This window comes from Falco punctatus, assembly GCF_963210335.1.
Source record: "Falco punctatus genome assembly, chromosome: 4".
In the NCBI taxonomy this organism is placed as follows: Eukaryota; Metazoa; Chordata; class Aves; order Falconiformes; family Falconidae; genus Falco; species Falco punctatus.
Window position 1 is genome coordinate 29738552 of NC_137583.1, and position 25324 is coordinate 29763875.

At 44.8% G+C, this 25324-nt stretch overlaps 1 protein-coding gene across 4 annotated transcripts in view; it reads right to left on the bottom strand.

The window, feature by feature from the left end:
• Positions 1–25324, bottom strand: part of SDK1 (sidekick cell adhesion molecule 1) — a gene marked incomplete at its 3' end in the record, with an annotated part of 406390 nt that overhangs the window by 21730 nt on the left and 359336 nt on the right. For 3 of the 4 annotated variants that reach the window (XM_080382366.1, XM_080382367.1, XM_080382365.1), the window contains 6 exons: positions 23485–23544; positions 21413–21514; positions 6188–6303; positions 4602–4788; positions 3644–3781; positions 269–430 (listed from right to left, as the gene is read on the bottom strand). In XM_080382366.1, the coding sequence (XP_080238492.1) occupies positions 269–430; positions 3644–3781; positions 4602–4788; positions 6188–6303; positions 21413–21514; positions 23485–23544 (765 nt within the window). The remainder of the gene's footprint in view (positions 1–268; positions 431–3643; positions 3782–4601; positions 4789–6187; positions 6304–21412; positions 21515–23484; positions 23545–25324) is intronic. The other variant, XM_080382368.1, reaches the window with a different exon arrangement.

Genomic DNA, 25324 nt, shown 5'->3' on the forward strand with positions numbered 1-25324 from the left:
GCTTTGAAATCCCTGGCTAGCCTGTTTGCGTTATGATTTATTCACGCTGTTTTGTTTATTCACATCAGGCTTCCAGATTTCAGGAAAAAAGGAAACACGTTTTTCATGGGCACTTGTGAAACCCACTGAATCATGTCCTGAGCTCCTGTGACCCAACTTCTCCTTGGCTTGGAAATTCATGTGAAGCCCTGAGTGCACTATTCGCCGCTGTTGGTCCACGTTTGTGTAACTGCTCTGGCTCGCGACATGCGTTTATGGTTCCACTTACCTTCTGCTGGCCCAGCTGTGATGTTGGCTTGCAGTTCAGGTCCATAGGCAATGGTTCGGGCTTGCACTCTGAACAAATAGGTTATGCCCTTGGTGAGATCTCGGACCTTCAACCAGCGTTGCCAGTTCCCTTTAATATCCACGGTCACCACCTTGCTTACTCCTGGAACAGCCACGCAGATAGGCAAATAAGAGAAGGTTGCGATGCAAAAAAAAATAAAATAAAAAAAAGAGATCAAGTGAAGCTTATTACATCTAGATGGTAAGTAAAATTATCTAACAGTTTGCTAAGAAAGTATTTCTTACAATTAGCAGGAGTTTAAGTAGTGATAATAGCCAATTTTCAGCACTGATAAGTATAATTAGAGTTTAAGCTTGATAAGTGGGTACTGACAAGAAAAAAACCTTACAACACAACTGGGAAATTGCCAAGAGACTACACGCAACTTCACTAATTACTCTGGAAAGAAAGGAGGAGGTAAACGAAGAGGACTGCATGTTGCAGATTGCTCCTAAGTGAGCATTTCTCCGCTGCTTTTTTGCCAAGTAACCCGCACCATTGCTTGGAGGATGAAACAAGGGCCAGCCTTTTCCCCTTCATCTCGTCCTGTCCTTTCCACCACTGCCAGGTGCATGCAGAACGCAGGACGTGTGCCTCACAGGGCGCTTGTGGGTATAAATGCCACCGCAACAGGGGATGCCACCAAAGCACTATTAGCTTGCACGAGCTGAAGTCATGACTTGAGTTTCACCCTTCTCACCCTAGGAGTTTTTCTTACAGGGGTGAATTAAAAACAGTGCTGCATCCTTCAAGGTTCATAGCTAACAGTTTGCTAAGAAAGTATTTCTTACAATTAGCAGGAGTTTAAGTAGTGATAATAGCCAATAGCCAAAGGTTCATCATGTTTACATTCTCATTGCTGAGGAAAGGGCAGAGCAGCAGTAAGTGCTTCGGAACCAAAAAAATCTAGTTTTCACTGACATTTTCTAAAAGTAAGTCAATGGAAAGGATTTGATGTATAAAATATTTTACAGAACAGAAAGTTTGAATTTACAGAGTCCTTTTGGCATTCTTCTGGTGCTGTAGATGCACATAACCCATTTCAAACCAAGAAGCTAGGAAGTGGGAGAACCTTTTTCCCACGAGAGAAGGCTGCTTGCTAGTTTATTCTTCCAGAAAAATGCAGAAGGAAGATGTTTTTCAATCCAGATGCTTATTTTATGCAAATCAAGATGATGCTTTCAGGTTTTATCAGTTAAATAAAGAATAATGTCCAAGCAATTTGTGTTCAAAGTTTTCTCCCAGATACAATTTACAACTCAGAGAATCTTTCCTTGGTTAACGAGGAGGCAGTAAAAATGCTCTCTCCTTCCCTAGGTGTACTATTTCATTTCTCTGAGACAAATCAGGAAGCATTTGTCATTTTGAAGTTATGTTCAAAAAAAAAAAAAAAAAAAAAGGGACTGTTAAAAAAGGCTCCAGGGCAATTTTGTTGTCTATTATTGTGTAAAACATAACACTGTAAAGCTTAAACAATAAAAAGGTCAAACCAGGAGAAAACTGTGCTAAAGAACAGACTGCTGTTAGAAAGTTTTGCAAAACGTGCAGGTTTTAAGCAGTGGCTTGCAAGGGGGAAGGCAGGAGGTGTCAAAAAGTTAAGGATGCTCAGCTGAAACCCACAAATGGGTGCAAAATCAAAAGATGCAGGAGAAAAGCTCCAGGGGGTCTGGTCCATCTGTGTTGCTGCACTGCAGTGCTGGCATGGAGGAACATGAGACCCGGGGCTGGAGGGATCCTCTGGGATCGTGGGATCTGGCAGCTGCTGGCCCCGCAAGCCTTGCTGCCTGCGCTCAGCACCATTACGTGCTCCATCCTCAAATGAGTTTGGCTCTGCCTTGCTCTCTAAATAACGGAGCATGACTTTTCTATCATGGGAAAATGATGGCATCAAGGGAGGGATTGCTTACCACGGCAGGAGAATAAATATATTTACTGAAATGAAATGGTTGGCACAACAGCAAATGGATAGAAACTGGAAAACAAATATAGTCAAAAAATTTAGAATCTGAGGAAAAGCCCTCCATAACCTCCCTGCTCGCATCAGAAATCTTCTACAGGGGAAACAGAGACAAGCCAGAGCCACAGACAGCACAGGATGAGGTGGGGAAAAGAAGAAAACAAAACAAAGATTCTGAGGATGTTAAGTCAAATGCATGCAGAGAAAACATGATCTGACACTTCCATATTTTCAGGGGAAAACCTGTATTCTTAAACATTGTGTAGGAATGAAGAAAAGGCAGGAAATGCCCAAACAGCCTGAACCTCCTGCATACCCTGTGCACATTTCTTGGTCAGAATTAGAAATGCTTTCTGCATTAGCTCTTTGTGCTCAGACCTGCCAGCCGTAAAGGCTGAAAGTGCTTTTATTCTCGTGTTTTCATTCCTGAATATAACTTTCTCAGTGCATGAGACATGGATATTCAGACAATATAGATCTTTATTCCTTACTGAAGCAGCAAATACAAATGATTGATACCCTTATTTCTTTGGAAAAGAGTTTAAAATGGATTGGCAATGGCTGAAATTACTCTCCCTGCTGTCACACTGCCAAAGTTGGACATCCTATTGAACTATTGGCGATCTACCAGGAATATAAAAATATTAATAAGACCATCCACAAACTTTGTAATTTTTTTCTAATTCACCTTTGGAATAAATTTAAATTTGTTTTCATTGAAATTGCCAAATCCTTCTCTGTTGCTGTTCTGGCAAATTAATGAAACATTCGTGGTCACCACGTTGTCGTGGTCTAGCTGAAATCTAGTGCTGGGTTAAAAATGCTGCTTGAAAACTCCGTGTAAACAGACACAACTAAATCTCTATCACAGTTATTCTCCCCTGTCAAAAGTGGCAGCGGTACCAGTGATGACTAGCACATTTGATGCCCGGGCAATCTTTGCAATAACAGAAGTGACACATGATGTGATAAGCAACGCAAATGTGTCTGATGACTATTCTGGGATGGAGCCTACTCAGCAATTCCAAAGCGTAAAGCAGGGAAACAATCAGCACTCTCAGGCTGAGTTTCCTCTTTGCCCATACCAGGTAACAATGGCTGTAAAATGACTTTTCAAATCACACAGAATATAGTTTGTGCAAGAAAATGAGAGAGGACAGACGAAAAAGCTATATTCCACAATATTATAGTTTGCTGAACACTTCTGGCAAAAGTGGAATTGTTTTACTTACCCTCTGCCACCTGGCTTCTCTTGGAAAACGGCAGAGAACAAGTGGGAAATTGGGCAGAGATAAAAAATATTACAGTACTTTTCTGTCATTTCTCCATGAATATGTATGATCGGAGGTCTTTCTTACCCTGGACAGGAGCCAAAGGCTCATAGACTACTCGATAACCCTGTAGGACTCCATTTGCTGCTGTTGGCTCGCCCCAAGACACATTGAGTGTCGTGCAAGTGATTTCAGAGAACGCCAAGAAGCTGGGAGCACTGGGTGCTGGAAGGATTACAAAGAGATTGAATTGCAGGAGGAGTAGTCAATCTGATATACATATATATTATAAAACATCCGTTTATCTGCCCAGCCTAAATCTAAAGGAAATAAACTGAGAAGAGGATTTGTCAATTGTATCCAAACGTCCTGCAGAAACCCAGCCTGTCCTAAAAAAAAATCAGCCACCCAGCTGCAAAGCTGAGCCTCAAAAGGAAGCAAGGAGACAGGACACCAAAGGGAAAGACCCTCAGAAGGGTGCTACCTGTGCGTACAGCCTGAGTGCACCCCCCCTCTCCATAGCCACCTCCAAGGGCATCGCCTTCCCCCTGTGCTGGAGCTCTCCCACTTCGGTCACGTCCAGCACAGAGACAGCTCAGTCTGACTGAGCAGCTGCTGATCCAGCTTTAAAAAAATAAAAATAAAAAAATAAAAAAAAAAAAAAAAGAGGAACTATAAAAAGCATAGTGATTCTCTCACAGGACTGTTTGGGCAATTTCCAGGCGCTGGAGATGAGTTCCTACACATTTTCAGATATGACAGCAGAGGCCAGAAAGACCCACAGACCGTTTCCTTCTGGACCAGCTTGTGAAGGGACTGGCTCTTCTGCTAATCCATTCCCGTTTCCACTGCATCTCTCCCTTCCCACAGGGTCCACTTATTTGACCCCTTTTTTCCCCCCTCCAAGCCCATTACAACGTAAAGACCCATCCAAAAGCTAACTCCAAAGACCAGCGCCCTCCTGCATCCCTCCGTTTCCCTCAGCCTCAGTTCCGTGCCAGCCATCACCACGCCTGCGCTCTGAGACACGAGGACGGTCCCCTACCCGCCTGGTGCGTCCTGCCCTGCGAGGGGCTGCTCCTGGGGCCATCCCCGGCCGCGTTGAACGCGGAGATGCAGACCATGTACTGCGTGTGGCTCGTCAGGTTCTTGAGCCGGACAGTTGTCTCTGGGAGGAAAAGGACCTTCACTTTCTCCGTGTCATTTTGGATGTCACTCTCCCAGTAATAAATCTGTTGGGACAGTCAGATGTTTTAGTATGGCATACACGTAGAAAATATCTGGGCACTGCAGCTCTAAAAGATCAGGAAGATGGTGAGGTCTTGCTCTGGATAAATGGGATACCAATGCTTTTCACCATGTGCCCAATCTTTTCCTTTGGGAAACTCCCCCGAGTCCAGTGACCATGTAGCTGAATACATCACTCAAAAATAGAGCAGAGGCTGAAGAATATGGCCTAATGACAGCAGGTACGTACTGCCAGAGTTCAGCAATGAGAGGCCAGTTTTTAAATTCTCCCTGAAATGCTAGCCTCTGTCAGCACTGGCATCGTGATACGATGCTCCATAATGCACCTCTGCGTGCACACAATGGGTTCCCCATTTGTGCTCACAGGACAGCCAGGCAAATGCCTTCCTGAAGAGGGTAATAAAGACTTCCCCTAAAGTTCCTTGAGGTACTTTTCCCTGCCCTTCCCTTACATAATTTTTATCCTGAAGCCATAAAATTAGGCTTTGGAGAAGTTGTTTCCAAGAGGACAAGTGATGCCAGCCCTACTTATTGGACAGGCCTGGCAGCGAGAGTGTTACAACAGGCCAAAGCAAGCCAGAAAGTTGAGAGAACGCGCCAAGGCAAGGCTCCACCTTGGCTCTACAAGCCAAGCTGTTAGAGCCATCTATATACGTACAAAAGGAAAAGAACATGAATTGATATATAAGGATGCTTGTTGCTGCCAGGAAGGGATGCCAGATTATTCGCATTGGCTTGGCTTTTCTTTGCTTATGGACCTAAATTCACGGAGAGAGGCAGAGCCAGACACTGAACCCCAGCCAAGCTCTAGTGTTTGTAGACTTGCCCATTTCCACTCTCTGAGGGTCCATTCTCATCCTGGAGAAGGTAAACAACATGCCTTTGCAACGTGCTCATCTCCTATGGACCAAATGCAATTAATACTATGATTTAATTTTGTTAAAGTTAAGGAAATGAAATAAGTCTTCCGAAATCTGACCTGGCTCAGGATCCTAACTTGGAGAAAGTTCTGCTTTTCCTAATGGCTTTTAACATTTGGTAGAAAGCTCAGTTAATTTTCTTCAGTGCATTTCTTGCCCCTAGCTCTTGTGCGCCTGTTGCTTTTTGGAGCAGATATGTCGCCTGTGTAAGTGGAGCTGCCTAATTCTCTGCATACCCTGTTTCTCCACGCTCTCCTCCACAAATAGCAACACACTTTTCCTTTTCTCCCCCCACAATCTAATTTTCTTTCGTTTGGTTTTGGAATTTAGTGCCATTGCCGTACTGTGGTCTGAATGCTGTTTTGCCTTATGCAGCGAGGGCAACCGCAGTTTGTACTGCTATCTCACAAATAACAGAAATGCCAAGTAAGATAAATGAAACTAGTAGAAACAGGAGGATTGCCTTGTAGCCTTGGATGTTCCCGTTTTGGCTGTCGGCAGGAGGGGGGTCCCAGGTGAGCTCCAGCTGGCTTGCAGAAAGGGAGTTCACTTGGATGTTCTGTGGGGCCAACGCTGGTGCTAGAGAGGAAGGAGAACAGCAGAATTAATAGTGACAAGCAGAGCTATTCACATCCAGGTTGCAGTCTGCCATTTGCCGAAGGACCCAGGATAGACCCTGTTCACGCCACAAGCCAGCTAAGAGAGTCAGCCCTGGAGGCATCTGTATCGCAGGGATGTCCCAGCACACGTGGACCGAGGAGCCTCCGGAGGTGGTGACGTTCCATCCCACACGGATTGGGTTAGACATTGAATCAACTCAATTTAGCCAGCAGCCTTGGAAAAGAAAAGAGAACTTTGTCTTCACCCTACGGTATGGCTTGGGGCTGGCCCTCAGCAGGGACACGGTGCTTCTGGCAGTATCGGGGGGCGAGGCAGCCCCCAGCCCCGACTCTGCACCCAGCCTGGAAAGCAGCCCATTTGCCAGGCTCCAAGACCCACGGCTGAAACGGTGTCTAAAATTACATGCAAACCCCATCAGATGCTAATCAATTCAACTCATATTTTATGGATGACACAAAGACATTCAGCACATTCCTCGTTAGCTCTGCTTTCATTACACCCTGGTGCACACACGCTGGCCACCTTTGGCTCCTGCTGCCGTCTCTTCTTCGCACTGCACTGTGCTCGAAAACTAATCTTGGAGTGCGCCTGGGTCAGGCCATCCTTCCCTTTGCCGGGATCCGGCTTGGTGCAGGTGGATTTTCCTCCTCAGCAGCTAGCAAGGACAGGCTCTTTTCCCGGCCTGCTGCCTCTGTCTCCGGCAGGTCTTCGTCGACCAGCAAATGTCTGTTTACAGAAAAGGTGCCAAAGCGCGCCCTGTTCAGACTCCAGAAGCAGGGAGAGAAAAGCAGGGCAAAGGGCACGCTTCCCCTTCCTCTGCGTTCACGATGCCACAGCCTTCACCCAAGCCACCTGAGAAAGCTGCCGCTTTCCTCTCTGTCCCCTTACGGGCCATAAATAGAAGTGATAAAACATTCACTACGCAAGTTAGATAGCCCCGGTTATCTGTTCCTCTGGAGACTTCTTTCTTTAGAGAGAATGACCTTCATAAGTCACACTTTTCTACCAATACTCCTTCCCCTCACAGTTATAAAATAAAATAGTAAGTAACACCCACTCAGCCTGACACCAACTATTTATTTTGTTCTAACTGTGTGGTTTCCATATTATCACTGCCCACCCTGCCGTTAATGGAAATGTTAATAACCAGCGCCAGGTTGTTGTGACAGATGCTTGGGCTCATTATCAGAAATTCTTATTTACCGCTCCATTAAACGACAGAATCGCACAAAAAAAACAATTCAATCAAAACTAACTGGAGGAATTTTAACAGCCACATTAATAATCCAAAACATAAATAAAGTTAATGTCTTTTGCCTGTTTGCCATCGGCAACTCTATTGCAAAATTATCGCTCTACAATTAAAATGTGGAAGGCAAAATTGAAAATAGCCTTTATCCCTGCGCTTAGTTAAAACTATTTGTTTATTATATTTTTTTCCGTTTCTTTTTCAGCTGGATGTAGTAAATACATGAGGTGACAGTGACAATCAGTAAAATACAGCTTGTTCGCAGGGGTGCAGAGCAGCAAAGGCAGCAGCTGGCTGGCTGCGTTCAATGCGACGTAGTGCTGCTCTGCTAAGGACCAAAAACCTCCAGATTTTGAGACTTTCACAGCTCACATCAGAGCACAGGGCCAACCTGACCACGCAGTCCAAACCTGAAAATACATCTCAGAGATTTGCAGATGATGACACACTCAGGGAAACAAGGATATGTACCATCACAGAAGAAAATGGATCACTTTAGCAATGTATTTTCTTTCTAGGTAGCGACACCGCAGTCTGTCCTGAGCTGACAGCTTCCAAGTGCTCTCAATACCCAGGTCTGAAGCAGCATCTACAAGAGCATTTTGCTTTGGATCCTATGTGCCAGCCTGCAACAATTGTCGCTTCTGAGATGCGACCATTAGAGGAGCCAGCACGTGCAGCTGGCCGCTAGAAAAACACCACTTTTCCTGAACCCCTTTTTGAAGCACGTTTAAGAAACACAATGGCTAAAAAGGGCCAGCGATCATTCTCCACTGACACGCTCACTGCTGGAGCTGCACTTTTGCTGGCATGGCACTGGAAAATTTGATGGGAGGAAAAAAAATAATCCAGACAGTGTGGAAAAAGACATTTCTCTTTGCTACCCCAGAGCCTCCATGAGACGTAAATTGTTTGGGTTTGTGCCCTGTGAGTCTGTCCCTCTGTTCAACTTTCAAAGGCTGATGTGTCCCTCCTCTTCTAAGCATAGATTTCTTGTTGACAGCAAGGGACAGCAGAAAAGTGCTGCTGACGCTTGATGTGGCTCTGTGCAGACAGCACATTACATTAAGGGCGGAATGAAATACTTAGAAAGGAGGGAACACGTCCCTGAAGACTCTACCTGTTTGAAACCCCAAACCATTCACTGAATGCATGGGCAGCCTGTGCCAATAAAAGCAAGCACATTTTAAAGGTGAATGCAAAAGGCTTTTACCTTCTAGGAATGCAGTTCGAGATTACTGGAGCTCTGAATTTTTTCATGGCTGTTGAAATCCCGAATACATAAAAAGCAAGGTTAAAGCTGCATACCTCACACTGCTTTAGGTGTCAGTGACATTACCAACTATAGCAGGAGTGACACAGACCCCTGAGGGTCCAAACTCAGCTCTTGGCAGGTGGAAAGCATTTCACTTTCCCTGGGGGGGGGGGGGAAAAAAAAAAAGTGGTATGCATTCACAAAGTCTAATTCTATGCACATATTCTACCTTGGAATCTCACGCAGGTATTTGTAAACATTTCTTATCTGATCAATTCACCTTTGAGATTGTCTCCTTGAAACTCTCCCTCAGCCAAAACATAAGGAGAAAGGCTGAGCAGGTTGTATGGTAATTAGTAAAAAAATAACAACTGTGAAGTGGGATGATGTTGGCAGAATCGTATCAAGACAAGAAATCTATCTGGAAATGCAGTCTGAGTGTCAAAATGAGCCCATAAATAAAGTTATACATCTAAACCCACATTTAAACAAATCACTGCCCTCATTTTCCAGTCATACTGAACAGCCTCTTCTCATACGGCAGGCAATTTGAGCTTGCAAACGCTTATAACCTTTAAAGAGAAGGTGCTTAAAATCCCCAGTGGCCTGCCCGCACCGGAGCTCCGTGAATTGCTGAAGGTTCTCCTTAGTTTTCCTCGCTGCTTCCCTGGGATATTTGCTCTCCGGGCTGTGCGGCACGGAGAGCTTTTCATCAATATGAAACCACTATTCCTTTTCTTAGTGACAGTTGCCACGACGCTCTGTAGCACAGGTAGGCTACAAATCCTAGTGATTCATTGGGTAAACTTAATAACCGTTTTTATGAAGCGCTCCTTGCTGCTCTTACATCTGCTCTGATTTCTGGGTAGCAAAGGATTTCTCCTCTACTGATTTTCTAATTGTTTTTGTAATGCCAGTATTATGTCAGGAAATTCACAGACAAGTCTGGGACAAGATTCCCCCGTACTCGTGCCATTTAAATAAACATGCAGGCAAAAAAATGAGGAGGAAAATGCAGTGAAAGAGACGGAAGATTTTCTGTGCATCAGCTTGATCCTACCATTCCAAACAATCCCAAGCAAATTTCTGTTTTGTAAAGACCTCTGATCCTTTCCTATCTAGCAAGCATTTCCCCCCCAGTTCATCAAAGCACGCCTTTGTGAACATGCCTGCTTTTATTAACCGGTAATCAATATATTTGCATTTTGGTGTTAGCACCTAGAGGCCAGAATCTCACTGCACAATGTGTTGCATAAACACAGAACAAAGAGACGGCTCCGGGCCGAAAAAGCCTCCAATCTGTATGTCTGCACATTATAATGGACGAGTGGCTGCAGCATGTTCTGATGTATGGGCTGTAACCTCATCTACCTAGTGAGCTACAGCAAGGGAGAAGGCACAACAGTATTCTGTGTAGCACGTGCTGACGATTAAAGCTTGCACACGCTGCACCTCCCAAGTTTATACACCGATTTCTGGTGCATGCAGTCATGGAAAATAGAGCTGGAAAGGATTTGGAGAGGGCTCAGACATCCATCCTCCCGTGTCACACCAGGATCAGCTCAGCTGGTCAGATGTTTGCGTAATCTCAACCACTGACCTCTTTCCAGATTCCCCTGCCATCCCCACACAAACTCTGCTGCATATCCCTATTTTAATAACTCCTAAAAGAACTCTGTTTATTTTTTTTTTCTTTAGATATCTAGCCTAAACCATCCTCGCCTTATTGGAGTTATATCCCTGCAGTGGCACAGAGAACAGATTGTTTCTTCTCCCGTTGCAGCCGCTGCCCTCAAGTTATGGCGTAGATAAGCAACAGTTAAGTGGATTATAAAAGCCAAACACAACACAACAAACAGAAGGTCACAAGATAAAACAGCAAGACTGATCTGCAGCTCGGGCAAAGCAAAACGCAAGGGGTTTTCTTGCAGTACCGGCTTAGAGAAGGAATGCAAGGATGGTACCTCCCCAGAAAGAACAAAAAGGTCTGTCTGCAGATGTTCGCAGTCACTCCTTCCACCCAGCAAAAGCAGCGTGAGAGGAAAATGTTCAGGGCTTATTGGCCATTTCCTTCCAGTGTCTGGGAACGAGAGGTGGGAGCGAGGAACAAGGAACGCTTCCCCTGTGCAGCAGCACCTCTGTGCCATCAGGAATGCTGCGTGAGTGATGCTGATTAGTTCAATAACAATTAGTTAATTGTGCTTCAAAAACAGCTACTGTGAAGCTGCTTTCCGCTGTGACAAAGCAGCCTAAGCTATATTTAGAATGTGAAAGATGTTTTCCACCAATTTCTGGCTGTTTTTAGCTAGGCTACATTTTGTGATGGAAGTACGTGCTCCTTGCCAGGCATGCAATTTCTGGGGTTGTTTGGGTGTATTCCAGACTCGGCAAGAGGCAGACCCACATGCAAAGGCTGGGGGTCTTAACCCCTCCGATGCTACTCCAATTGCTGACACCAGACCCGGGTGTCCCTGCCCATCTATTCAGGCCTGACAATGTGGCACCAAACCCGAATGTGCTGTCAGTTATTGACTTCGTCAGGCTTGTGTCACCCCGCGACTTGAAATGACTCTCAGGAAAGGAGCGATCTGGTCTCTCCCATCTTTAAGAAGCCCAACCTCCTACTGGGTGGAGGAGGAGGTTAAAGCAGCTGGAAGAGCCAAGGTTTTAGTAGGAAATAACCCGTTTTCATCAATGTTGATATATGCGATACGTGCGTTGATTTCAGTGGTTGCATAGATCGATGTAAAAGATACTGAAACATTTCCGAGTGTACAAAAGACCAATGGAAGTCAATACAGGAAGAACCTGAACAACATCCCTCTCACCCTCACGAACACTGATGAAGAGAGAGCACAACCTAATCGATGCAAAAATAGAAAGATAAACCGACAAACCTGCTTTGGTGGAGAGGAGAAAGAGAAGAGCTGTCAGGGTAGGGACTCTGGGAATCTAGCACACCTGCAACTGCTTTACTCTGTGCCATATTATCTGAGCAGGCAAACACTTTGTCCCCTTCCTGTATACTACACTTAGTACAGTAGTTGTGTTTTGCCACATCAAATTTTTAAGGGTATTGAAGTAATGAAAAAACATAAATAAGAGCAGCTGCAAATGATACCCAAACATAACTTCCCCAGCTTCCTCGCTTAGTACTGGGAAGCTTCCCAACATTGGCCAGGCATGTCTTCGGCATCTGCAAAAATATGAGGGGGAGGCAGGGGTGGAGGGAGGAAAGAGGGAGAGATGACATTCACCGCACATATCAGAAAAACACTGAAATGAAACAAGGACTAGAAATGGAGTATCCTCTCCACAGACCCAGGCTCCAGGAGGTTATCTGCCAGTGCCATTTTTTTGAACTGAGGAGGCAATCGTGTTTGGAGGAAACCTCCACAGGTATGACTTATTCATGAAGAACCTTCATAAACTGGCAAGTGACTCAAGCAGGAGTAATTATCATCCTGTCCCTCACTATTCCTTGCAGCGGTGCTGAAAACACCGTTGCTGTGATTACTACTCTTTTAATATGGGGTTCAGCTTTCCCAACGAGCCATGTCCAAACCAGGATTTTCATGGGACAGGTACGACCTAAGCGATGCAGAAAAAGTCACTGTGATTGCATTACGATGCCTACCACCGAGGCAAACCTCACAGAGCGGTTCTGCAAAATAGCTAAAAGCCTGCAAACAAAACCTACACACTTCTCTTTTGTCGAAGCCCACAGTTCTACTTAGCTAATACAAACCTAAAATAAGCTATCACATCATATACTGAGATTATCCATCAAGGGACTGAGAGCGCCTGGCCCAAAAGTAAAGCCCTTACAGAACCATCAGACTGCCTCTGGAAAGGGCATACAGGTGGGTAAAACTGGAAAGGGGGGAAATAATAAAACGAGCTTTTTTCCTCTATTTCTTTTGTGTCAACAAGGCTATGATCACACACAGGCAGGCTTCCCATCAGTCAGCAGAGACGGGCCCGCCAGGAGGAACAGCAAGAGCCTGACAAGCATTCAGTATGCACAAACAAACATACAGGCATAAACTACAAGCTAAAATCCCCTCTCACTTCTATCGATGCAAATCAGGGGGAGCCCTGCTAAAGCTAGCGGAGCTAACCCAGTGTGAAAGGCGTGTTAACTGAGCGCGATGTCAGCTCCGATGCGTGCAGGATTCACCCCCCAGGAGGTACCGAAGGTTGTTCAAGGGTGTAAGGGATGGGGAAGAACTGCAGAGCATTTGGTACCCTGGCCTGATCCTCCTTCCTGAGCACTGGGAGCAGCACCAGGTGGGAAACTACTGCTCTCAACTCTCTTAAAAGATTCTACATATTAGACAGAGGCAAAACCACCTACTTCAGACTATTTCTCCAGGTTCTCCAGTTCCCAAGACTCCTCCTCCTCCATTTATAGTCGTGTTCCACTCATTACAATTTGTTAATCCCACACTCTAATATTGTAATACCGCAAGTTCATGGCAGCTGACAAAAGCACCCACTTAATGTTCACTAACAGCACCTACTAAAGCCTAATAAGCACTGACAACTCCTTATGCGCCACTAAAGTCAAGAGAGCATATCAAATAATTAGGGTGAATCGCCACTGGGTTTGCCATATACCCAATGTTAAAGGCTATATCAGAAAAACATCAAACTGAGCAGGTAAGATCTGCCACTGCGATAACCTTTCACTGTGGCTTTAATGCAGGTTTGGGGAGCTGGCCCCCACGAGGGATTCATTTAGGATTCTCAGATTGCAATGGGCAGGGAACCCCATGGAGGACAGCGATCTTGTGCTCCTGGGGAGAGAGAAATTAAATTTCATTTTCTTGGCTCTGAGTGAGAGTTTTCTCTCCCTCTTTGTTTATTTTGCATTCATAGCATCCCTGAGTTCATCCCTGTGGCCCTACACCCCCTGTATCATCTCGGCGTCCAGGCTGCTGTGCCCACAATGTTTTAGAATACTGTCAATTCATACTTTCATAAGAAAAAATGACAACCTTTTTGTTTTCAATCTACAACAGGCAACCTGAACCGCCTCCAGTTCTATGATTGACGATGGATACAGCAAACAGATGTCAGAAAGGAAAATGAACTGTGTTTCTCTACAGCTGGCTTCACAGCAAAGCAGTACAGAGGAGGTAAAGCCACAGGAGTTGAGACCCACATGAAAATACAGCATTTTGCTCACATATCCCAGGATGATGGAAAACAAGCAGAGCAGGACTGCACAATTACAGAAAATAAAAATTTGGCTCCAAATATAACCTTTTAGTCAAAAATACTCAAACTCCAGCCTGCGTCTGCTTGAATAAGAGTTATCAGGCAGGGGCTTCCCCACTTCTTTACTGGTGCAATTTATGGTCTGTTTTACTTTACTACTGATTGCTCATGTTTTTGAAAGGAAGGTTAATTCCTTTGCTTTTAATGGAGTAGCTGTACTGTTAGTTCAGTAAGGCTTTGCATACACGATCAGGCTTCTCATCCCCCCGCCCTCCGTGTACTGTGCAGGGATGTCCCTACACTCAGTTCTTCACAGGCCATATAACACTGCAGCAGAACAGCTAATCTGCCGTCCCACTCCCACCGCTGCTTGCACCAACTGCAGAACAAAGCCAGGAGTCCTGATGATGAATTCGAGTACGGACAGTCTGTCTGTCTTGGGCTACAGTCAGTGCTGAAAATCGACGTCAAATTGTTGGGTTTGTGAGATGGAAGTTCATCATCTGAGCAAAACGTCGCACAGCAATTGCAGCCCAGCACCACCCACCCCAGCAATAGCAGTGGCAGAGATAAGCAAGCGCAGCTGATCAAAACCCGATATTTTTACTTGGACAGAAGCATCTTTCCTACATTGAGACGTGATGAAAAGAGGCAATTACACCAGAGCTAAGCAGAAGCTGCGGTGCTGTATAAAGCATTGTGCTGTACAAAGGCTGCTTATGACCAATATTAACAACTTAATGAGCTGTTAATGAGGCGCGCATTCAGCTTTTACTTGCAGCATGAAAACATTGCAAATCATTTTAGGGAGCTTCTGGATTGTCAATGGAGAATTAAAGATGTCAAATAAGCCCATCAAATCTATGTCTCAATCTGGACACTGCTTTCCAGTGCATTCTCTTAAAATTCCTTTTCCTATATGGTAGGATAACTCGCTTTGACAGCAGTGCGACTCTTACTTAGACTTTGCTTCCTTCTGCCTTGACATTAGATTTCAGTCTCCAGAGAGCTGCAGGGATGCCTTTTTGACATGTTGACATTAAGGACACTTCTTCCACAGACTCACACTGGCATGGTCACTTTCTGTCTTACCATTGTAAGAGCGGCTACTGAGCTAAGCTACCGAATTCAGAAGTTTAATTACGAAACCTTTGTGCTCATCTGCAACAGATTAAGAACATAAAACTACCCTTAAAAAAAAAATAAAAAAAATTAGCCAGTTTGAATAGGAAAGGGAGCCAAGTTTTATACAGAAAATTCATATCCATAATTCCTCAGCACTGCAGCAATACCAGTAGCACACAAGGAATGACTAATGCTCTAATGTAGGCACACTTTAGTTTGTTATTTTTTACTACCCTGTCACAGCCCTGCAGGATTAGATAATGCAGCCGAGTGCTATCTATACTGCTATTACCACCAGTGGAGCTGCATTGATGGGAACAACAAATCCAAATTGGACTTGCTGCAGACAAGCCCCAAGTGGAAACCATGCACAGAATGAGTCTGGAGAAGTTTAAAATCCACCAAGAAATACTGATGGGATGTACCCAGCGGCTGGTCCTACTCCAGAAACAAAACACTGTTGGGATACAGGTGTAATGGTTTCCAGTAATGCAAGTGGAACTGAAAAGGTTTTTTTTCCCAGTCCAAACAGAAAATGCCTCACCACTTTTCCCCCCACCTCCATCTTCCTAGTTTCCCTTTCTGCTCTGACTTTACTCTCTCTTTTAGCGTATTGCTTGGAACTTTCACGCTGAGCTTGGAGGAGAACTTCTCCTTCCTTAGGGAAAAAGACACTGGGGACAGGATGAAAGTCCACTGTCACTCCTGGAGCAGGTCGTTCCCAGAACAGCTGTGTTGAGCTCATTCACAATGGAGCATGATCTTGGAACAGCTCTGCAGATTCTTTGAAGGGGAGGGGAAAAGGAAAATCAATGTTTCAAACACCCTGCCACCCCTCAAAAGTAGCCTTTTGCTGATGTTCAGAAGTGTCAAGAATTAAAAGGCAAATACCTTAACATTTCAAAGGTTTGGTGCTTCTAAAGTGCCAAGGAAGTTCAACCCCTTTGAACTTGAACTCAAACTTGACGTCTGAGCAAGCGAAACCAATAATTTATTTATTATGCTACTTTCCAACAGCTTCCCTGCATCCCCTTTTGTTTATCAAGGGAAGATACTGTCTCTAGGCTGACAGGTTTTAGACTACTGCAATGTGAAATGGCCATGATAACCCTTCTCCTCCCTCCTCCAGCCGCATCTGGGATGGAAATGCCCACCCAGTTCTTCCAGCTATGCCAGCAGCGACGTGCTCCCGATCTGCATTCGTGCAGCCAGTCACCGAGGGATGGACCCACGTGTCCCAAATGGGGGAAACGGCCAAGGGGGGCATGGCAGGCTGAGGGAAGCTGCCAGCCCTGATGCGCTGAAATGTTGTCGTTCCTCTTGTAGGCTGTTAACAAAGAGGCACGGGGGACTTCTCTGCACAGCATCTTCTCAGCTACATTCGGGGCAGGGAAGGAGCTAAAGTTTCTGTGCTGTAAGAGAAAGGGGGGCCCAAGGTAGCGCTGAGGGACTCCCTTCTCCAGAAAGCGACCTATGGATGGGGAGGTGACCCCACATGGGGTATTTGGTATGAACACATGGAAAGAGTGAGGCCAGCAGAAAGAGATGAAAACACTCAAGGACAAAGCAGCCTTGTTCTGAGAACCTTCTCTGCCATTAGCATGAGACAGAAAGGGACACTGCCCAAGCATAGGTGACCAGGTAAGAAGGCACAAGTGCTCTTTGCTAGAAACAATTTTGTAAAGGGGAGCCAGGTGCCTGGAGCCGAGTCTTTGCTTCCTTACGAGGCTTCTTTCTCCTTAGCATGGCTTCTTCTCCCTATTTTATCTTCTCCTTCCCAACCCTAAATCACTACTTTTGGTCTTGGAGCTTCCTAGGTGGTTTCTATTTCTTGCCTGTAAAATGCTGGAGATGGCCAGGCAGCTCTGAGCATTCCCCCGATGTTATGGCAGAGCAGAGCTTCTCTCCATGTGTCAGCCACAGCTGGACAAAATAATGTGTGAACTCCAGGAACACCTGTGGAGCTGCAGGCGGGAGAGCAGATCAAAATAATTGTAGATAACAGTGAATGAGTTGCTTCGGTGCCTGCTAGCTTTGCACCAGGAGATAGTTCAGGTTTTTGAAGGTGGTAAGAAAAGAAAGGTAAGAAGTAGTTGTCCCTCTAACCCACTCGTGTTCCTTTCCAAGCTAGTTTTACTCGGAAGAAGGTGAGATGGCCAGGACACATTTTCTGAAAGAGGATGGTATAACCGAGGCAGCATTTCAATGGAGGACTTTTCTAAGAAGGGGATCTCTGTCTCCAGCTCTTTTCACTCCTTGCCTTTCCCATTGTGGAGCCACCTCTCAGAGATCATTATTAAAAAGAACAACAACCAACCAGCCTCATCAGTCCTTGTGAATTCTGAAGGTCACCCGTGTCACCATCAGTTACAGTGACACACATCCCTCCCCTCTTCACACAAATGGATTTACAGCCTGTGTAAAAGCTAGTGTCTCTCGGTGCACTTCACCCCTTCTGCTACCTTCTCTCTACACACGCGCTCTCCTCCCGCAGCAGCTGCTGGAAGAAATTATGAATTCCATTATTTTTCATCCAGAACAGCTTTGCAGTGTATGGGAGAAGCACTGGAGGCTGCAGGCTCGTTAGCACAGGATTTCTATTGATGCCTTCCATTTTATTCACCTTCCCAAATCAGGTGAAGCACGCCTGCCCCAAACCTGTGATTTTTGTTTAATTAATATGCTGGTAGTAGAGTCTCCTGAACTCCAGAGCCCACCGCACAATCAGCTAGTGACAGCGACCCAGCAGAATAACGCTCTTGATATAGTGGCTGCTCTAACAGAGTCTTAATTTCAGTCGAGCAGAACAGCACCTCTGGTAGCAGCTGCGTTTAGAGCTGGGATGAATATCAGTACCCAGCCTCTCGCCGAACATTCGCTGCCTTCCCAATCAAAGCCGGCATCCCTGACAGCTGAACTGTTAAATGAATTAACAAGGCGAGAAGGGGGCTTGCCGATGGGGCTGCGACTCCCTTCCTAATTTCTGCAAGTGGTGGCTTTCAATTTTTCTGTCATTTGTCGGGAGATGCACATGGTTCTCTAATGAGCAGGGCAGAGCTGCAGCCAGCTCTGAAAAGGCAACGTTATGAGGATCTTCTGGTCTGCGGAGGAGAGGGATCCAGGCACTGGAGGCAGGTGGGGGAAGGATGCTGGCTCTGTTCAGACTGAGCAGGCAGCGCATCCTTCCCGGCTGCACTGAGCACAAGGACTCCCAGCCTGCTGCTCTCCTGACACATGGAAGAATTGCTCTCCACGCTGCTGAGCTTTGCAAATGTCCAGGCAGAACTCAAAATGGAGCCTTTGCCAGGGTTTTAATCTTAGGGGTTACTGTAACAAGAAAAAGGTTTTACTCCCCTTGTAGCAAAAAAAAAAAAAAAAAAAAAAAGAAAAAAAGAAAAAAAGAAAAAATCCAACCAAGAAACCGCAAACCACTTGCATCTATCTTCCTTTATTCACCAGGAAAGGCAGCACTCAGAGGTCTGTTACTTGTCTCTGCCCTGTTGGCTACCAGCAGGTTGCTCTCCCAAAATTTCCCCTCGCCCATCAGTCAGAGGCAAGTGAGACCGGAGCGCTCGGGCTGCCCCAGAAGGCTCCTGGCTGCGGTACAGCTCAGTGGCACTCAAAGAGCTCAAGAGATACTCTCCATTAGGGTGCTTTTTACTCATTTGATTGGCAAAACTGCCAGAAGGCTGGTTTTGATGGGTTCCCCAAACCCCCCAAGTTTTTCAGGGTGTTCCATTGCCTACTCTTCTTGTAAAAATCCAGATACAATGGCAGGAAAATCTTCAGATCAAACAGGGGAGAGTGCAAGAGGGAAGGAAGGAATTACAGACACTCCTGCATCGCTCGTCTGGCTGTACCAGACGTCAAAGCTGAACCCTCAGTATTATTTCCAGGTGCCGCCCCCCCCTAAGAAACAGCCCCTAGAACTGCACAGAACTGGGTGTTTTGACCGAGCTGGCCTAAGCCCAGCACATTTCCCCCAAGGCATGTGCTGTATATTCCCCTTTTTACAGCCGAGAGGAACGTTCTCGCACCCACCAGAATTACTGCAACCCTTATGGCAGAACGAAGCACTGTTTAATGGTCCCGAGGCGTTAAGTTATCGGGGGCCTTCAAGCTGGGGACCGGTCCCCTTCCGTCATTTTGTGTTCAGTGCTATGCCTGTGATGCTAGCACCTGTAGTTTATCGAGAAGGGTTTCTCTCTTTGTACCATGGATGCCCCACTGCTCAAGCTAAGCAGCCCCCTTTTTTCCAGCTTGCTGTTTAACTGCCTTTACCATGGGTAAGAACATCAAATAAACAATAACAACAAACCCTTGTATTTCCACAGCACATTTTAACTCAAAGGTGTCACAAATCAATTTAAAACTTAAATTGCAATACCAGCTCCAATCACTTTACTCACAGTATAAATCACAGCCAGTTTTGGAGGTGGAAGAGGCAGTTATCTAACAAAGCATAACAACTTCACACAACAAGACTGAAAATCGGCAGGAAGATCCTACATTCATCATTTCTACCGCATGAACCTGGATTGTCCCTAACCGGAGGTAAATCCAGCATCTCTAAAAAACTATCTCAGTCATGCCACAACTTCAGATATACCAGCCTTGCCTGCGAAAGGAGGTCTGTGCATATCAGTTTCCTCTCAAGTTTGGCTCCTTCCATTGCCCCGTTCCTTGTCTGAGTTACAACAAGGAAGACCTGGACCACGGGATTGAAAGACACAATATAACAGCATTTCCTTGTTTTCCCCAGCTGATTTTCTCTGCTGTGTACACGTGTATAAAAGCATGTGCTGGCTCCATTTGCAGCAGGGAGAACTGTAGCTCTGAAACAAAAATGTATCTTGAAGCCAGATACAGTTGGCTCCACTTGGGCTTTCTTTGCTGCAGTTGCAGAAGTAAGTTGGAGCAGCAGCAAACTAGAAAAAAAAAAGTAAATATTGCCAGCTGTCTCTCCAGAACCAAGCTGCTCTGATTAATTTATGATGTTTTCAGAGAAAGATAGCGAATGTTACACCATATTTGAAATGAAAAGGTTAAGAAGAGTTTAAAAAATCATGCAGTAGAGTTTAAAAAACCTGTGATTTGCTTACTTTTGAGCAGTAGAATATTTTATGAATAATAATGAAATGAATTAGCGCTGGGTTTGATAGCTTCTACATCCTAGCCTTGAGACAGAAGAACAAAAGTGTAATCAGATTCATTCACGGTAGCAGGCTGAACAACAGGAGGGTGCGTGTCGCCTATTCTTCTTCTAAGCTTCAAAAGATGCTGCTGCAAAAATTGATACCATAACTACCAACGATTTCGGCGCCAGCCTCTCTCCAGCTGGGGTCACCATAAACACGGCACCGCCGCCGTGGCTGTGAGGAAGACATCAGCTATTCCAGTCCCACGCTCCTCAGATCGAGTCACCGAGAAGCACAGGCTCAGCAGCGGGTTATCTGGGCGCTGCAAAATCACCTGTTTCACAAAGCATTCAAAGCAGCGTCTAGTTAACTGCCTCATCCTGATCTCCACCTCCGGCCTCCTGATGGAGGGATTTTAAAATGATCAGCAAGTTACATTTCATAAATACAGCCTGGATTCACGCAGGAGATCTGTAGTCAGTAACGCCATGAGTAGTGCCATTGACCCCAGCTTCTGCAGCGGCTGCGTGCGGCTACAGAGGTGCATGTTCCTGAGAGCAGTCGTCACCTGTGCCTCCAAAGCTGGCGTTAAACTAGACACAGTGTCATCTTGACTTCACGACCATAAGAATATAGCAAGGTGTGGTGCACCGGCAGCATCTCTACACAGAGGGCTATAAAATAAAAGCAGCAGCTTTCCAAGTCTCTCTTGTTTTGTAGTTTTGTATCTTTTCCCTCGTGGCATTTCTGTGCTCCACTTTTCACTTCTTTAACTCGAGTCAATTTTTCCCTCAAGCTAATTTGGTATGAACAGTCATCCTCCTGCAACTCCAGAAATATTTTCTCTTCTTTCTTTCAAACGCCCTTTCTCCCCTTCTTCGTGTAGACCAACTGGCAAGTGACTAGCAGTGCCAGCCTATTCTAGGAGAGGATGCTACAAAAAAACCTGTTAGCCAACATGACTGGGAAATGTTTCAAATCAACCCTTTCCTGGACAAATATTAAAGATTATCTGGAGAATACTAAAGCATGCCAGTACTTTTAAAAAAATAATCTGCTAATTTTCCTTTTACCTACCTGCTTCTCCCACAAACACTTCCACTGGTGTGCTGGTAGGGCTTTCACCAATAACATTATATGCTGTCATTAGTACTTCGTATCTCTTGTATTTCTTCAAATCTGAAAAAATAAAATAGCATACGTTATTATTTATACTTCATTACAGGTATTTTTTTAGACTACATCCCCTCTTTACCACCAGACTTCTCTCTCGAAAACGCAGCACCAGAACAGGACAACAGTGCAATGTCTCCTTCCATCCTTCCTTAGCTCACAAATTACGGCAGGATTTGCATAATTATGAAAGATCTTTGTGATGAAATGGAAGGATTTTTCAGTGTTTTCTCACAGTGTTGCTCCAGTAAGAGTAATCTTTCCTGATGGGTAACTAGCTACAGGAACGTCTCTAGGTCATTCTTAATGACAGAAAAAGGCAGTGCTTTGCTTTGAATGTTCAACATACAGGCTTTTTTCCACCTCTACCGGTAAGGAGGAACTTGGCTTCAAGCCTTTGCCTAACCCCTGGGGCTTTCATCTAGGGAGTCACTCAGCAGCTCAAGAATGTCTCGGCTGAAGCAGGGTGCAGAAGATGATCTGCAGTGGAGACCCCTGTGTCCCGCTGGATGTACCGCACGGGTCTCCTTCTCCTTCAGAGCGACCACAGCCTGAACAGCTATCACAGAGGGAAAGGAGGACTTGAAGCCTGGACTCCGTTTGGCCACTAGGCAACCAATTGCTTTGCTGACATATAGAAAATACTCTGACAGATGAGGTAGGACAGCGAGAGCAGTGTGAAAAAATCTAGAAAACCCAACTGTATGAGGGTAATTAACAGATGCAAATGAGGGTGGAGTAGAATCACATCAACGTCATTAGGGGAGGCAGCGCCTGAGCGGTTTCAGATTTTGCATTTTCAGGATGAAAGAATCAATCCTAACAGAAGTATTTATCATCTACAATATTTAACAGTGAAATTAGAGTAAGAGAGCGCTCAATAATATAAACTGCCCTATCCAAATGAGCATTGAATTGATTAAGACACACATGGCCAGGGGTCCAAATTTCTCCCTTTGCCAATAATTTCTTCTGCTGTCTATGAATCAGATAGCAGCCTTGACTCTGTGGCTGACAGCGTGCCATGGGTTTGGGAAGGTTCAATAAAACGAATCATTCCGTTTCACAGAAATATTTAGAAGTGTTGTGCTCCTATATCTGACTCCAAATCCAGCATCATTCCCCAGTCTCAGGCATATTGTAAATGACATCACATCACTATTTTTTTCATGTGATACCCCTAAACTCAGATGGACCGCAAAACATGTAGCAAGCAAATCAGCAATAACGATGCTAAGTTTGTAAACAAACAAACAAACAAAAGTAACATATATAGGATATAGTTGCGGGCGGCTTGTACAGGGAACCCTTAATTGCTGCCACAAAAAGCCACAAGGGAGATTTTAGTGTTAACTGCATGTGTAAGAAAATGGAACGCATGAGTTCATGCATGCAAGTTTCAGTGGGGATAGGGCTGCATATTTTTTTTTTCAGCCCATCACAATCTGTGACTCAAAAGCCTTGGGCAAAACCTATCTAGTGAACCATCACCACTACAAAGCAACTTGCCTTTTAACTCTGTCGAATGCTATTTTATTCATTTCCAATTGAAAACACCTCTGGAGATGCACATGAACTCATTGGGCCCTCTCTAAGCTGGCCTCCTGCTCCACGGAATGCCCGAGCATCTCAATGCTTGAATCATAGGACTAATGATGTGATACAGCTAAACTCAGATGGACTGCAAAATATGTAGCAAGCGAATCAAAATTCATTTAGCATCAGCAATACTGGCTTTTTTCAGTCAATAATGTTTTACCTTCCCAGCAGCCACATTTATACAACAGCTACCTACTTGCATCGTCAACGTCTCTTGATGTAGGGAAAGCAAAGGCTTAAAGAAAAAGAAACTTGAGAAAGCTGAATCATTAATATGTGTTGATTTCTGCTAGATCCACTGAGGAGAACCATAGGAGTTTGCCCGTAATGTATTTTGAACCATTACAGAATCCCATCTAAAGGCAATGTGCACTTACGTGTTAATTCATACGTCGTTAATGCAGAGCTGCTGTTCACTGTCTTGAAGCTGCTTTGGGCTATTCAGGGTAAGCAAAGCAGAAAGCTTGTTACAGTGCGAGGAAATAGTTATTGCAAATGATGTACAGCAGAGACAGAGGCAAATGATGCAGTGCACACACACACACAGTTTGAGCTTTAGGACTATACCTTGAAGGGCAATAAAATCACATCACTCTCTCGTAACACATCAAAAGCATCTCACTCACACAGGGCTGTTTCATTTCCTCCTCAAACAGAATCTCACAAACATACAACACAGAAATGTCCTGACTTCTAGATTCAATAGAACAAATGAGTGAAAATGAAAGAATTTCTAGGGGGGAAACACTCAACACTGTATTATACATCCTTATTTCTCAACATGCAAAATTCATATCCTGAAGAGCTGCAGGGTAAAGACCTGGAACACCAGCCACGAAGAGCGAACACCTACAATAGGACGGGACCCATTTCTTTAAACGTGTGTGAGATTTCCCACAGTTTCACTTCTAGGATTCAATATTCCTGCTGTGAGCAAATTGTAATAATATGCCAAGTTGTACAAAACCGCAGGTCAGTGAGGAACAGAGGTGTTCTAAGGGTGAACTGTCATATTACGAGGAGAAGGAGGGATATTTTGCTTAAAATACACTTCTCTCCACCCCTTTCTCTTGACTCTCTGGAGAGGTACAGCATGTTTTTTTCTACTCTACAGCTATTAGGAACATAGCTGCAGGGCCAGCCAAGAAGAGGGAAGAAAGGAATCCGGTAGGTTTCACAGGCTCCCTGGCTTGTGAGACTAGACAACATCCAAAGTCATTATTTAATGATAATATACAGAGTCAGTGATTCAGCTTTTGTCTGGAGAAAAACCCTTATGCAGACCTACATCTATGAGTAGAGATTTACATCTCTGCTCTGTCCTTGTTAAAACTCTGTACAGCCGGAGAAGTCTCATTCAGCACTAACCATGTGACGGAGGTCAGTTAGGTGCTTATTTCTATTTATATTTAAGGCATCCACTTTTTCCACATCCCCACAAAAATCACTCTTGCTTTTGTAGAAACGACTTTGATGGGTTCAGAGAAACATGGAAGATGGTGTAAGATATTGAAATGGTCTCACTCATCCCTATGCTGCTGCTCTTAGCGTATTATAATATTCTGAATATTCCACTGACATCAAACAGGACAAAAGCTGGTGCCTCTGTGAGCACATCTCATTGCTGGGCCATGTCTGTCAGGCTACCAAGGGCTCACTCACATCTTTGCCTCCCATCATCTTATTCTGCCTATTCTTCCCTCTGATTTCCTTTCTAGCCTTTGTCTAAAAATCCTTTTCAGTTTTCTATTATTCCTCTCCCTCTCCACCTTCTTTCCATGTGAGCCAAAAATCCCAGTGACTAACATGGCAAGCGTGCACCTTAAAATTATTGCTCATTTTTGCTATTTTCTTCCAAAATAGGGACAAACAATTTGGAACTGTAAAAACTGTATTTAAAACTTCTCGGCTGTTTTCCTATACTGCAAGAAGAATAACAAAATAAAAATGATTAAAAAAATAGCATGAAAGAAAAAGGTTCCCAGCTGAGGAAAACAAAGTCTCTCTCTTTTTTTTTGTCTGACGGCAGAACAAAGTATACTAGGGTAATCGTGAAATGGAGGCAGCAGAAAGCAGGGAATCAGAGGATACGTGGGGGACAGAACATCAATTCCAAGTATGCTGGCGTAGATTAGCACGTACCATTACAACTGCTGCTGATGGGGCAGAAGTTAACTAGCATTTTTTAGCATCTTCACCCCGATTATGTAAAAGCTA